General features: G+C 40.2%; 2 protein-coding genes across 3 annotated transcripts in view; one reads left to right on the forward strand and one right to left on the reverse strand.

Annotated features, from left to right (window-relative positions):
• Positions 1 to 16,003, reverse strand: part of TDRD9 (tudor domain containing 9) — a 318,925-nt gene that overhangs the window by 266,906 nt on the left and 36,016 nt on the right. The window lies entirely within an intron of this gene.
• RD3L (RD3 like) lies at positions 3,219 to 7,886 on the forward strand. Its single transcript, XM_056545570.1, has 4 exons — positions 3,219 to 3,380; positions 3,877 to 3,952; positions 4,129 to 4,444; positions 7,497 to 7,886. Exons 3-4 carry the CDS (start codon positions 4,146 to 4,148, stop codon positions 7,786 to 7,788), a joined length of 591 nt encoding a protein of 196 aa, XP_056401545.1. The 5' UTR covers positions 3,219 to 3,380; positions 3,877 to 3,952; positions 4,129 to 4,145; the 3' UTR covers positions 7,789 to 7,886.

The raw sequence follows: 16,003 nt of genomic DNA on the forward strand, positions 1-16,003 counted from the left end.
TTTTTTTTTTTTACACATCTGACCACTGTCACTTTAAGCATTAATAACTCTGGAATGCTTTTACTTTTCATTCTGATTCCGAAATCGTTTTTTCATGACATATTCTACTTTATGATATTTGTAAATTTTCGTCGATATTTGCATAATTTTCCATTTTTCTAACTTTGCTTGTAAGGAAAATAGACATTCCAAATAAATGATATATTGATTCACATATACAATATGTCTACTTTATGTTTGCATCATAAAGTTGATATGTTTTTACTTTTGGAAGACATCAGAGGGCTTCAAAGTTCAGCAGCAATTTTCCAATTTTGAACAAAATTTTCTAAATCTGAATCTTTCAGGGACCAGTTCAGTGACCCCAATATAAAAACTGCACCCCTCAAAGTATTCAAAATGACATTCAGTAAGTGTGTTAACCCTTTAGGTGTTTCACAGGAATAGCAGCAAAGTGAAGGAGAAAATTCACAATCTTAATTTTTTACACAAATTTGTAACCCAATTTCTCTCGAGTAAGGAAATACCTCATATGTGTATGTCAAGTGTTCGGCGGGCGCAGTAGAGGGCTCAGAAGGGAAGGAACGAAAATTGGGTTTTTGGAGAGTGAGTTTTTCTGAAATGGTTTTGAAATGGTTTTTGGGGGGGCATGTCACATTGAGGCAGCCTCTATGGTGCCAGAACAGAATAAAAAAAAAATAAAAAAAACATATGGCATAATATTTTGGAAACTGCACCCCTCGAGGAACATAACAAAGGGTGCAATGAGCCTTAACACCCCAGAGGTGTTTGACAACTTTTCCTTAAAGATTGTAAATTATTATTTTTTTCTTCACTAAAATGCTGGTTTTCCCCCAAATTTTACATTTTTACAAGGGGTAATGGGAGAAAATGCCCCCCAAAATTTGTAACCTCATCTCTTCTGAGTATGGAAATACCCCATGTGTGAATGTCAAGTGCACTGCGGGCGCACTACAATGATCAGAATCGAAGGAGTCACATTTGCAAATTTTGCTGAAATGGGGGGGGCATGTCGCATTTACTAAGCCCCTAGAACAGCAAAAAAAAAAAAAAAAAACACATGGCATGCTATTTTGGAATCTACACCTCTCAAGGAACTATAACAAGCAGTACAGTGAGCCTTAACATCCCACAGCTGTTTGATAAATGTTCATTAAAGTGGGATGTGAAAAGGAAACATTTTATTTTTTACACTAAAATGCTGGGGGTTACCCCAAATTTTTAATTTTTACAAGTGGTAAAAGGAAAAAAATGTCTCAGTAAATTTGTAAATATATTTCTTTGGAGTAAGGACATGACTCATATCTGGACATAAACAGCTCTGCGGGTGCACACCGGTCTCGGAAGAGCAGGAGCGCAGTCAGGGGCCTTGAGCTTCTACATATACTGCCTATGGAGCCAGAACAGCAGGACCCCCCCCCCCCCCTCAAGGAGTGTTACATGGGGTAAATTACTAAAATAGGGTACAGTGGGACATAAAATTATAAAACAGGTTATGTTCCCAGAATGATGACCCAGAGCATAGCCAAAACTAAAAAAATATGCCCACCCCAAACCCTATGCTCTGAATCATCATTCTGGGAATGTGATGTTTGTGGCCGTCCCTAACCTGTTGCCTCAAATACGCACCCCGCTCAGGTGGAGAGAGAGCGCTGCGCATTTGAGGCAACATAAAGAAGTCCCTGATGATCGTGACTCAGTGACCCATGACCCATTTTTGGGGAAAAAAAATACCCCAGAGGTCTTAGGCGTTTATTTTTTATTTTATGAAAGTTTTTTGGGCAATTTAGTGGTTTTATCGGGTTAAAACTTGCAATGTACTCTGGACTTGGTACATTGGGGTCAAATTATGCATTTGCACGAGATGCCCATGGTCCCTAAGTGGTTAAAAGGGGGTTGTCTAAACTAAATTTATTATTACGGCATCTGGAAAAAAAATAAAGGGTACCCAAGACCCACCTGATATGTAAGTCCCTTAATGACTAATTTAGATTAGTAAAAATATCAAGAAAAATCACCAACAAGGCTCAGGATAAAAGGTAAAAACTTAACCTTTACTTCAAAAGAAGGATAAAATACCATATAAACACTGATAAAAAATGTATTCTAACAAAATTTAGGAAAACCGCACCAGTAGATGCCAAAGAGATAGGGAAAAGGGATACATGTGAGTGCCTATTCTAACATAGCCCTACCTCAAGATAAAGTCTCCTGTTACTGTGTGGATAGGGGGTGAGGAAACATACAATAACACAATAATAACTAAATATACAAGTTGTGGCAGACCTCTTTGCCATGAGCAGCAGATAGGGGGCCATAAGTAAGAGTCCACATGAGGGGGGGGGGGGGGGCAAGGGGAGCAGTATATGGTATGAGTTACTTTTGTGGGGCTCATTTTATTTTATTTTTTTATTTGCTCCTAATGTAATCTGTATCCTAGTCCTAGTTCACTTAGTGAACACCAGTGTTGTGACTGAGCTTGCGCAACACAATAAGGGGAGTGTGTTCATTACACACTTTTTTGCTCAGCATCCAATATATACATTTGCATCCATTTCTAAACATCACATTTACCATCATTTACGGCACTTAGATAGCGCCCCCTTTGTTCCCTTTTTTTCCCTTTTCACTGGGCAGTCTATTGGATTGATGGAAAAAATCAAGTAGTTAGGTAGCAAATGTTTAAGGCTGGAACAAACAGCTTTTAGAATCACATGGTGTTTCTGCCAAAGAAATACAAAATCTTCTACACTAAAAAGGAAACACATAAAACAAGGTGGTAAGAAGTCATGCTTTCAATTTGTCTTAAAATTTGTAAAGACAGTTCTGTCATTATGCGGCCAGCTCCTTCAGATTTCCATAGTACCATATACAATGCAATGTGAAAAGCTTCCAGCTGAGCATTATTAATGTTGACATCAGAATTTTTCCAGTGTATAATATCTGCTTTAATAACTGCCATGCATGTCATGTGTTATGTTGTGTGGCATCTAGGGCACATTAACGCAGCCTCAGTTAGAAAACAATAAAACATCTCTGGGATAAAGCAAAGGGAGAAAAAAAAACACAAGCAACAATGCTGAGAAAAATCTGAGCTGTAAAACCAGTAATCTGGGAATGGAAGTAAGGAGAAGAGCTGTCTCTTCATGCCTGGGGTTCAGACTAATAAAAAGAGACTAGATAACTGAGACGGAAAAGGAAAAAAGGAGGGGAAGAAGGAAAAAAAAAACTGCTTAAGCAACCTTTAGTGCACACGAAATCGTCAGAACATGAACGAGCGCCTCATCCTACATCCAAGTCTATATGGCAAGAAGAGGAATTAGTGGATTACATTTCATCTCTGCACCAGCACCATAATGGTAGGTACTTATTATTGCATAAAGCAAGTGCATGCTTCTGTGTCTTCTTGCCATGAATCTCAAACCAAAAGAGGAACATGCAGTTTTCCTTGCATTGCTGCATGCACCGTAGAGAAAAAACTGCATGCAGACATAGCTACTTACATCAGAAATGGAAACTAAATGCAATTGGTAGAATTCATTTATGAGCGTATTGTAAGTTTTATAGAAGTACTTTGTGGATTCTTCGGGAGGAGGGGATTTCAAGAGAGGTTTCCATTTTTCGATTAAGGACAGTGACAAAAAAAAAAAAAAAACACAAATGAGGTCACATGACATGTCCAACTTGAGCTTCCATATCAGCAGATGCAGTTAGTGCACAGCAAGCCACTATCTGGTCAGATGTCCTCAGGAAGTGTCCAACATTGCTTCTGTCCATGCATGGTGCATAGGAGGCAACGTTAGCTTGGACCGAGGGTCGGACTATAATAAAACTTCCCATAATATATCCTAACAGGCATCCTTGCAAGACCTGTAAGAAAATTGCAGGACAGAAGAAAGGAAACAACTACCCAACAGTCTAGGAATAAAAGGTAAACTATTTTTGCTTGTTATATTGCTGTGAGATCATGTTTATTTAATATTAATATCTCTTCCAATTCCTTCGCTATTTGATGGAAGACAAAAAAATAAAATAAGATTTAAAAAAAATTTATTTTTCCATTCAATTCATTCTGAACATATTTCTCTAAATAAAAATTAATTCCAGGAACCTCAGGAAAAAAAATGCCTTTTTTTGGCTGGATGAAATGGTCCAGAGTAGAGTCTGACAAGTCTTCACAATACCCGGGTTCAGAAGTGGTTACCAAGACTTTATTAAGAGAATTGCAATGGCACCTAGGAGAGCGAGAACGACTGCTGCATGAGATAGAGAACGAGCAGAGGGGACAGAAAGCGGGAGCGGATTATAACTGGCTGAGGAATGATTACAGCTTAAAGCCCAGCATCCCGGTGACCGAGCAGAAACAGCTGGAGGTGCTGTGCTCCCAGATTCAGCCGTGCCATACAGGGACAGTGCTCAGCAGGTAAGGCTTGTCACATTCTTACCTTGATTAAGAAAAATCATTACTAAATATATTAAATTATTACATTATTATAGCCGACCACATGCAGATAAACAGAGTTTATACTGAGCTCAGAACTTCGCTTTCATACCTTCCTGCAACTCATGTTACATAGCTTAAATTTTTTATTTGACATTTACTGTTTTAAGCATCTTTTTCTCTCTGCAAAAGGAATGGATATATATTGTTGCATTAGGATTCTAGAACTAGGGGCACATGACACCAGCTTCTATCTACCAAATTTAAGTAATTTTTCAGTGAACTGAAGATTAAAACGGTCTTAAGACACAAAACAAGGAAGCCATATTATTGGGATTGTTTTATAATATAAATTCCGGGGCATCTATAAAGCAGCCCATACATTTTACATTGGGAGACCCTATGCACATTACATGGCTGACTGATCTGGTAGGTTTGGCCGACTTATCTAATGTGTATGGTCAGATTAAAGTAAAAGCAGAGAAGTGTGCAAACTGCAAAACAAAACTGAACATGGATCAGAATGTACCAATACCGTCACTACTTCATGGCCTCAGATTGGTTAGATAAAACCCCTTTCATATTGCAGTCACCATCACTACAAATTTGGGGAGAGTTATCAAAACCTTTGGTGAGAAAAATGTGGCCATAGCAACCAATCAGATGGCTTCTTTATTTTTCAGAGGCCTTGTTAAATATGAAAGAAGCGATCTGATTAGTTGTTATGGGCAACTGGTCATCTGGAGATCCACCCCTTGTGAACAGACCCTTAAGAATAATCTCCTCAGTAACTGCACATCCCTACGACCCCTGTGATCAGTTGTAATCTGTGGCAGGACTAGAAAGCAAATGTTCAATTCCCTTGTAGCACCTCCGTGGGAGAAAGGAAGTAGTCAGATTGTAATGCATAGACAAACCAGATACTACTGACTGACCTGCTCTATCCTCTAGTTATAGGGGTACTCCAATGGAAAACTTTTTTTTTTTTTTTTTTTTATCAACTGGTGCCAGAAAGTTAAACAGATTTGTAAATTACTTCTATTATAAAATCATAATCCTTCCAGTACGTATTAGCTGCTGAATACTACAGAGGAAATTATTTTCTTTTTGGAACACAGTGCTCTCTGCTGACATCACGAGCACAGTGCTCTCTGCTGACATCTTTGTTCATTTTAGGAACTGTCCAGAGCAGCATATGTTTGCTATGGGGATTTTCTCCTACTCTGGACAGTTCTTAAAATGGACAGAGATGTCAGCAGAGTGCACTGTGGTCATGATGTCAGCAGAGAGCTCTGTGTTCCAAAAAAAAAAGAATTTCATCTATAATATTCAGCAGCTAAGTAGTACTGGAAAGATTAAGATTTTTTAATAGAAGTAATTTACAAATCTGTTTAACTTTCTGACACCAGTTGATTTAGAAAAAAAAGGTTTTCACCGGAGTACCCCTTTAAATGGCTCATAATGGGGGACCTCTTCTATTAACCCCTTAAGAGCGGACCCATTTTTTTTTTTTTTTACCTTAATGACCAGGTGCTTTTAAAAATTTGACACATGTCTCTTTAAATGGTAATAACTTTAGAACGCTTTTTCTGAGATTGTTTTTGGTGACACAGTGTACTTTATATAAGTGGTGCATTTTTGCACCAACATGCAGCATTTTTTGAGAAAAACTGGAAAATTTCTGGCGTTTATTTTTTATGGTGTTCACTGTGCAGTAAGTGGTTATCTTTATTCTGTGGGTCGATACAATTATGGCAATACCCATTTTATATAGCTTTTTATGTTTTTCCTTATCTGAGCAAAATTCTTTTTTCCCTTTTTTTATTTTCAGACAGTGGTAACTTTTTAATTTTTCGTCCGAAATCATTAAGTGAGGGCTTATTTTTTTGCAGGACAAGCTGTACTTTTTATTGGTATCATTTTTGCGATACATGCTACCTTTTGATCTTTTTTATTCCACTATTTGTACCAAAATTGGCAAATTTTTCCCTTTTTTTACGGCGTTCACCGTGTGGGATAATTTACATTATAGCTTTATAGCACAAGTAATTACGGACGTGGCAATACCTAGTATGTATATGGTCCCCTGTTCAACACCATAAATGCCGTGATCAGGATTGATTATGGCATCTATGGGGTTAATGCTGCCATGACCGGCGCGTCCGCAGCCCCGGCGGGACCCCGGCTGTGATTGACAGCCGGGTCCAGCCGCCGATCTCCTGAACTGCGCGCGGCAGAGCAGGAGATCAGCAGGACGTATGCATACATCCAGTCACGTAAACATGTCAGGTGCTGGGACGTATGCATACGTTCTACAGCGGAAAGGGGCTAAAGGGTTATCCGGGAATAGAAAAACATAGTTCATTTTGTCTAAAAAGAGCGCCACTCCTATCCTTGCAACATCTGGAGGGACGCCAGTTTGAGACCCCTGTCTTAGATCAATTCCCTGTCATTTAAAGGGATTGTCCAGTTCAGAAAAAACACATGGGGGAAGATTTATTAAAACCTGTGTAGAAGAAAAGTAAAATAAGCAATCTGGTTGCTCTGGGCAACTGATCAACTTTTTCTCTACACGGGTATTGATAAATCTTCCACATGGAATATAGCTATAACAAAAGGGGTCCGCTTGGCTATGATGAAAAGCGGCTAAAAAGCAGTGATTCTGGCTCTGTTGGACCTGCCCTGTCCTTTGTACCCACTGAATTGCATGCGTTTAACTTCCAGGAATTCCCCACATATATCAGATGATCGCTGGGGTTCCCAGCAGCGGGTCACAATATCAGCTTGTTGTTAATGGGCCCTTCTAACAAGTAAACATAGTCCAAAGTAGAAAACTCTAAGCGTTCCCTATATTGCTGGAATCTTCCATGATTTTCATGCAGCATGAGCATTCACAGATCAAAGGGCAGTAAGTGCAGGACATGATACTATCTATAATGCAACTAATTCAAGCTTTTCTACTCTCCCATGAAACTTCGTCAGTTTAATTCCCTTCATTTTCATATGAAATATTGACCACATATTCTCTTCCTAGATTTCGGGAAGTTTTGGCAGAGAATGACGTGCTACCTTGGGAAATTGTCTATATATTTAAGCAAGTCCTGAAGGATTTCCTTAATTCCATAGAAAGAGAAAATCAACAGGTGAAGCTGCTGGACATGTGGAATCCGAACTGCCCTGTCAACTTCCCAATTCCCAGGGATCCAAACCTACACAAAGAGGAGATACCAACAGTATCCAGCTACGTGGATAGGAATACGCAAAGCTTGTTCCCAACCTTCTCACATCGAATCTGGAACCTGCCATATTACTACCCATCAAGCTAGAGCAAGGGGGTTGGGGGTTTCACCTATCCCCGTTAAACAGGTTGTTAGTGTACTTAAAGGGGTACTCTGGTGGAAATCAATTTATTTTAAATCAACTGGTGGCAGAAAGTTAAACAGATTTGTAAATTACTTCTATTAAAAAAATCACAATCTTTCCAGTACTTCTCAGCAGCTGTATACCACAGAGGAAGTGCTTTTCTTTTTAAATTTCCTTTTCTGTCCGACCTCAGTGCTCTCTGCTGACCCCTCTGTCCATGTCAGGAACTGTTCGGAGCAGGAAAGGTTTGCTATGGGGATTTGTTCCTGCTCTGGACAATTCCTGACATGGACAGAGGTGTCAGCAGAGAGCACTGTGATCAGACAGAAAAGAGATTCAAAAAGAAAAGAACTTTCTCTGTAGTAAACAACAGCTGATAAATACTGGAAGGATTAAGATTTTTTAATAGAAGTAATTTAAAAATCTGTATAACTTTCTGGCACCAGTTTATTTAAACTAAACTGTTTTCCACCGGGGTACCCCTTTAAGAGCCAGTTGCTTCCATCAGTCAGAGATCTGCCCCCTGTGGCTGTACGGACACCACAGCCCAGAACAGCTACAGGCTGCAGAAGGCAGATTTTTATACAGAAGTGCAGATTTTTATACAGAATCTGCAGATGCATCTAAGACTTCTATGCAGATTTTATACATAGAAAACAATAAGCAATCCTATTTTTTAGTGAGGTATTGTAGCTATTTTTACAGGCAATAGACTATATATACATTGTATGACCCTATAGAGAACTTATATTTTGTAATAGTAAGTGAATTCAGTGTTAAGATATTACGTGTATGTCTGATGTCCCAAGATTTTTATATGCAAGTAGATACAGCCCTTTAGATAAAAGATGTTGAGTAGACAAGTATGAGAAAAAATAACTTTACAGTAATAGACTTGAATTCAATACAAAAAAAGTGCATAGAAAAAGGCTTTGTATAAAATGGATACTGTAACAAAGTATTCATAAATCTTTTGGTACTCCGGTCCAATGCACATGGCAAAATAGCCAATGCAAGCTCAGATGTTCAGGTCTCCCATGGTTCAGTTTAGGGATGTCCTGATACCATTTTATTTTTTATTATAATTTTTTTTAAGACCGAGTACGAGTACCAATACTTCTAGTACTCGCCGATACCAATTACAAGTACTTTTATTTTATTTTTTATCTATTAAAAGGGAAACTACACCAGAGTGACCCAGTTTCTGGCGCTGCTTACCGTGCCGATATGTGGGTTCCTTGTTGTGTGCAATGGAGGCGGCTGCTGTAGTATGAGCCAAAATTAGCGATTTGAGTGAGTCATTGCGCTGATGTTCACATGGTGAGCAGCAGTAGAAACGGGTCACCTGCACTATCCACCTATACATTTAAGTCAGTGCAGGTGACTCTGCTGTAAGATTGACTTTAATAGAAGGTAGTATCCCCTTGTAGGTAGTACAGATAGTTGCAGACATTATTAGCAGTCCACCTGTAGACTGCAGCCCCCCCCCCTCATTGTAGACTGCAGCCCCCCCCCTTCTTGTAGACTGCAGCCCTCCCCTCCTTGTAGACTGCAGCCCCCCCCCCACACACACTTGTAGACAGCAGCCCCCCCTCCTTGTAGGCAGCAGGCCCCACCACCACACCCTCAGCAGTGCCCCTGGGAGTTGCTCACTTGCGGCTGTCCTCTGTCGGGTGTTGCTGCTCCACTGCCCCTTTATCCCTTCGGCATCATGGCGTCCTATGGAGGAGCATGTGATATACACGTCACTCTGCTTCCTCTATAGTGTTACACTGGGTGCAGTGGATGAGGTGGAGTGACGTGTGTGTCACATGCTCCTCCATGGGATGCCATGATGCGGATGGGAGAACAGGGCAGCGGAGCGGGGCATTTGACAAGAGAATGGCCGTACTGCCGCAAGTATCGGATTTGGTATCCTGGACATTAACCCTAAGCGTTTTTCAGTTTTTGCACTTTCGTTTTTTCCTCCTCACCTTTTAAAAATCATAACCTTTTCAATTTTGCACCTAAAAATCCATAGGATGATTTTTTGCCACCAATTCTACTTTGTTATTTTACCCAAAAATCTACAACGAAAAGAAAAATCATTGTACGACAAAATTGAAGAAAAACGTAATTTTGTAACTTCTGGGGACTTACATTTCTACGCAGTCCATTTTTCGGTAAAAAGGACTCCTTATCTTTATTCTGTAGGTGTAAAGACTACATGCACGAAAAATACGTTTAAAATTATCATCTTCTGACCCCTATAACTTTTTACGAAGGGGGCGGTATGAGGGCTCATTTTTTGCGCCGTGATCTGAAGTTTTTAGCAGTATCATTTTTGTTTTGATCTGACTTTTTGATTGCTTTTTATATATTTTTTATGGTATAAAAAGTGACCAAATCTACTCCATTTTGGAATTTCTTTGCGCGTACGCCATTGACCGTGCGGTTTAATTAAAGATATATTTTTTATGGTTCAGATATTTACGCACGCGGCGATACCACATACGTTTGTTTTCATTTTTATTTACACCCTTTTTATTTTTATGGGAAAATTGATTCTTTTTCTATGCAGTGTTATAGCCCCCTCTAGGGGCTGCAACATTGCATACACTGATTGCAGGCACTGTTCAATGCATTGCCATAGGAATACATTGATCAGTGTTTTCTGCGCTTGATTGCTCAAGCCAGGATTTCAGGCTTGGAGCAATTAAACGCCAATCGGACAGCCAGGAAGAAGGTAAGGCACCTCCCGCTGTCCTGGATGCCGCGACTTGACAGCGGCGGTCCTGAACAGCACCGCTGAGCTATCTGGTATGGATTTCTCCCGTTTTATGCAAATGCCTGGTATCGGTACATCCCTAGTTTAGGTGACCAGGACAGACAAGTAAATACATTTTTGGTCAATTAAAAAAAATTAAAAAAAAAAAAAAAAAAGGGGGGGTCTGTATATTAGGTAAAGGTTTAATCCTGCAATTCTGACCAGTCCCCAGAATTTATTGGTCCAGTCCACAGTACATACACATCCACAACTAGCATCAGGCAGGTTGGCTTTATAGCAGCCTTACCTTTGGCTTTTAGTGAGAAACAGTGCCAAAGCTGCCTGGCAGCCAATTTTCCCTCAATAAAAAGGTTTATTCATAAATTGAGAAATAAATTGCACATAAAATGGTTTAGTTGTGAACTGAAGCCCATTGTGAAATGAATGCTGGTCACCACGGTCTGGCTTTTGAGTCCTTCAACAAAAAGCTGTTCTTGGATGTTGCAGCCAGCATAAATGAATAGCTAGCTGCACATCTATGGGGATGGACTTGGTACACCAGATATTTAGAGGTTCTCCATTCGGGATAAATAATTTTTAATTTATTCACTGTAAATTAAGAGGTTATGTGAGTATCATAATAGTCTATTCTGGATGTGCCAATAGCATTAGACAATCCTAGGGCTACATTTTATGTAGGTACAGACATGTACACTGTTACCACATGGTTAATGCATACTAAAAGCACAATAGTTCATGCATCATTTCTGAATTGTGTGTGGAAAAATGCCTCTTATTGTGACCAATTATTCAAGTCTAGCACCCAGAAATATACTGCAATCTTAAAGCCAATACAACTTCCTTAATATTTTGCTTAAAGGGGTTTTACGGAAATCAGAGGCATTTTATTAAACATCCATAACTGCATTCATTACTGTCACAGTCCATGAAAATGTCCTGCATTTATATAAATGAACTTCAAGGGTGGCAGGGAATTCTATGTCGCTGACCAGGAGAGACAATTCAGGTAGATAGGTAGATAGCGACAAAGAATTCCCTGCCACCCACGAAGTTCATTTGGATTGCACACGTTTATATGGGAAGGCTGACGACGGACAACAAAGATTCCTCCATTGTTCAATACGTACTAACCATTGTTATGTATGTCGGTACACAACCGAAGCGAGTAAGAGACCACCTTGATCCCCGTCCGGCATTAGCACGTTTGATCCTCACAGGGAGCACCTCTGCTTTGTGTTTTACTGCATTTATATAGGATGTGCCAGAATGGTCCAGTACAATAAATGCCAATTCACAGATTTTCAAAGCAGACGGGGAAATGCTACCAGTTATCCAGATTTAAAAAATGTATCCTATCGATAGGATAAGCGGCGGATCATAGGGGGTCCGTCCTCAGGGTCTCCAGCACGCAGACCAACTTCTGCTGCTAAGCAGCCCGCATCTATTGACATACTTGTTTTGGCAGTGATGGCGCCACCAATCACCAGTCACACTGGCAGTGTTGCAACTCAGTCAGGTGCCCCTTTGGGGATAGCTGGCCCTATTCGGCTGATATATGAAGGGGCTACAGCTGCGTCCGTCCTGCACGTCAGACTTTGAAATCTACACCAGCTCTGAACTGGTATAGATTTCCGCTACAATATACACCAGCTTGCTGGCGGCGTTAAGTGTAATAAATCGGAAGTGAGGTTAGGCCCACCTTTTACACAAGACCATGCCCACTTTACAAAAACAGGTCAGGATTTTTAGCCAAAACCAGGAGTGAGTTCCATTCCTGCTTCTGATTAAAAGTTCTGACCAAATTACTTCATGCTAACCCAGCCTAATGTTCTATTCACACTTGCATTTCATCAAGAGGTTTTAGATTTTAAAAAAACAGCAAGAAAATGGCATTGGCTGTGTTCCTCTTGTAACGCAAGACATTGAAGCCCCAAATAGGTTTCATTGGAACAAGTTGGAAAACAGACCGGCTACACAACACTCAGACTGCCCCGTTACATTGCGAGACTGCATCTAAAAAAAGGTCAATGTATTGCTACTTAATGTGACCGCGGGACAAATGTCGAACAAAATCCAAACCTGCAGGATTGTTGGTTGGAGGAGAAAAACACAAAAGAATATGCAATAACAACTGCGCTAACTTATTCAAAACAGGTGTTAAACATAGAGAAGCAAAGCCAGACTGCCGCTTGTCCCACACAGCTGTATTATGCCACAAAAACCATATTGCTGACAGAATTGAAGGGGTTCTCCGGTGCTTAGACATCTTATCCCCTATCCAAAGGATAAGATGCCTGAACCCGGGGGTACCACCACTGGGGACCCCCGTGATCTTGCACGCAGCACCCCAGTTAAAACCAGTCCCCGGAGCATGTTTGCTCCGGGTCTGATTACCGGCGACCACGGGGCCGACGGCGTGTGATGTCACGCCTCCGCCCCCGTGTGATATCACGCTCCGCCCTTCAATGCAAGCCTACGGGAGGGAGCGTGACAGCTCGATGCTGTTAGCAATAGGTTGTTTATTTTTTTTGCTCCTAAAACTTGATTATGTGTAACCAAAGACCTGGCCAAACTGAGGTGAAGCCAAGTCTGTAAAGGGCTAGACATTGAATGGCATTGATGTTTGCAGTACAAAGGAGCAAGGTGTTATACAATTTACAATACTCGCACACCTATTTTTGTTGCTCCATTACACTAGCACCCATGAAAGGAAGATGATGGTAGTGATACTGCAGCTAAATATACTTAACAAAAATCCAACCCGCCCCTGTCATGAATATACTTATGGCTGCCTAGGGTAATTGCTCAAAGTGCAGAGTGCTCAACCCCATCAGACATTAGCATATTCATGACGGGGCAGGCCAGATGGAGAATATGGAGGAGGCAGGGTAGCTGGGCGAGCTGGCTCCCCACCTCCATTGCGCAGAGCTGTGCAATGTAGCTGGGAGATTAACCTGCCGTAACTCTTCAAATACTGCTCGGCTTTAACCCCTTAAGGACCAGGCCATTTTACACCTTAAGGACCGGAGCGTTTTTTGCAATTCTGACCAATATCACTTTAAACATTAATAACTCTGGAATGCTTTTAGTTATCATTCTGATTCCGAGATTGTTTTTTCGTGACATATTCTACTTTAACTTAGTGGTAAAATTTTATGGTAACTTGCATCCTTTCTTGGTGAAAAATCCCAAAATTTGATGAAAAAAATGAAAATTTTGCATTTTTCTAACTTTGAAGCTCTCTGCTTGTAAGGAAAATGGATATTCAAAATAAAACATTTTTGGGTTCACATATACAATATGTCTACTTTATGTTTGCATCATAAAATTTATGAGTTTTTATTTTTGGAAGACACCAGAGGGCTTCAAAGTTCAGCAGCAATTTGGAAATTTTTCACAAAATTTTCAAACTCGCTATTTTTCATGGACCAGTTCAGGTTTGAAGTGGATTTGAAGGGCTTTCATATTAGAAATACCCCATAAATGACCCCATTATAAAAACTACACCCCCAAAGTATTCAAAATGACACTGAAAGTGTATTAACCCATTAGGTGTTTCACAGGAATAGCAGAAAAGTGAAGGAGAAAACTCACAATCTTCATTTTTTACACTCGCATGTTCTTGTAGACCCAATTTTTGAATTTTTGCAATTGGTAGAAAGGAGAAAATTTTTACTTGTATTTGAAACCCAATTTCTCTCGAGTAAGCACATACCTCATATGTCTATGTTAATTGTTCGGCGGGTGCAGTAGAGGGCTCAGAAGGGAAGGAGCGACAAATGGTTTTTGGGGGGCATGTCACCTTTAGGAAGCCCCTATGGTGCCAGGACAGCAAAAAAAAAAACACATGGCATACCATTTTGGAAATTAGACCCCTCGGGGAACGTAACAAGGGGTAAAGTGAACCTTAATACCCCACAGGTGATTCACGACTTTTGCATATGTAAAAAAATAAAAAAAAATTTACCTAAAATGCTTGTTTTTCCCAAATTTTTACATTTTCAAAAAGGGTAATAGCAGAAAATACCCCCCAAAATTTGAAGCCCAATTTCTCCCGATTCAGAAAACACCCCATATGGGGGTGAAAAGTGCTCTGCTGGTGCACTACAGGTCTCAGAAGAGAAGGAGTCACATTTGGCTTTTTGAAAGCAAATTTTGCTCTGGGGGCATGCCGCATTTAGGAAGCCCCTATGGTGCCAGAACTGCAAAAAAAAAAAAAAAAAACACATGGCACACCATTTTGGAAACTAGACCCCTCGGGGAACGTAACAAGGGGTAATGTGAACCTTAACCCCTTAAGGACCGGAGGTTTTTCCGTTTTTGCATTTTCGTTTTTTGCTCCTTGCCTTTAAAAAATCATAACTCTTTCAAATTTACACCTAAAAATCCATATGATGGCTTATTTTTTGCGCCACCAATTCTACTTTGTAATGACGTCAGTCATTTTGCCCAAAAATCTATGGTGAAGCGGGAAAAAAAATCATTGTGCGACAAAATTGAAAAAAAAAACGCTGTTTTGTAACTTTTGGGGGCTTCCGTTTCTACGTAGTACATTTTTCGGTAAAAATGACACCTGATATGTATTCTGTAGGTCCATACGATTAAAATGATACCCTACTTATATAGGTTTGATTTTGTCGGACTTTTGGAAAAAATCATAACTACATGCAGGAAAATTAATACGTTTAAAATTGTCATCTTCTGACCCCTATAACTTTTTTATTTTTCCGTGTATGGGGCGGTATGAGGGCTCATTTTTTGCGCCGTGATCTGAAGTTTTTAACGGTACCATTTTTGCATTGATAGGACTTATTGATCACTTTTTATTCATTTTTAAATGATATAAAAAGTGACCAAAAATGCACTATTTTGGACTTTGGAATTTTTTTGCGCGCACGCCATTGACTGAGCAGTTTAATTAATGATATATTTTTATAATTCGGACATTTCCGCACGCGGTGATACCACATATGTTTACTTTTATTTTTATTTACACTGTTTTTTTTTTTATTGGAAAAGGGGGGTGATTCAAACTTTTAATAGGGGAGGAGTTAAATGATCTTTATTCACTTTTTTTTTTGCAGTGTTATAGGTCCCATAGGGACCTATAACACTGCACACACTGATCTTTTACATTGATCACTGGTTTCTCATAAGAAACCAGTGATCAACGATTCTGCCGCATGACTGCTCATGCCTGGATCTCAGGCACTGAGCAGTCATTCGGCGATCGGACAGCGAGGAGGCAGGAAGGGGCCCTCCCGCTGTCCTGTCAGCTGTTCGGGATGCCGCGATTAGCCGCGGCTATCCCGAACAGCCCGACTGAGCTAGCCGGGAACTTTCACTTTTAGCCGCGCGGCTCAGCTTTGAGCGCACGGCTAAAGGGTTAATAGCGCGCGGCTAAAGGGTTA

This window comes from Hyla sarda, chromosome 11 (genome assembly GCF_029499605.1).
Source record: "Hyla sarda isolate aHylSar1 chromosome 11, aHylSar1.hap1, whole genome shotgun sequence".
Classification (NCBI taxonomy): Eukaryota; Metazoa; Chordata; class Amphibia; order Anura; family Hylidae; genus Hyla; species Hyla sarda.

What these genes read in the sequence shown, in the direction of transcription:
- RD3L (XM_056545570.1), top strand. Translation starts at nt 4,146, where the DNA reads ATGCCTTTTTTTGGCTGGATGAAATGGTCCAGAGTAGAGTCTGACAAG. An exon ending in ACAGGGACAGTGCTCAGCAG is followed by an intron (nt 4,445 to 7,496) that starts GTAAGGCTTGTC and finishes TTCTCTTCCTAG; the next exon opens with ATTTCGGGAAGTTTTGGCAG.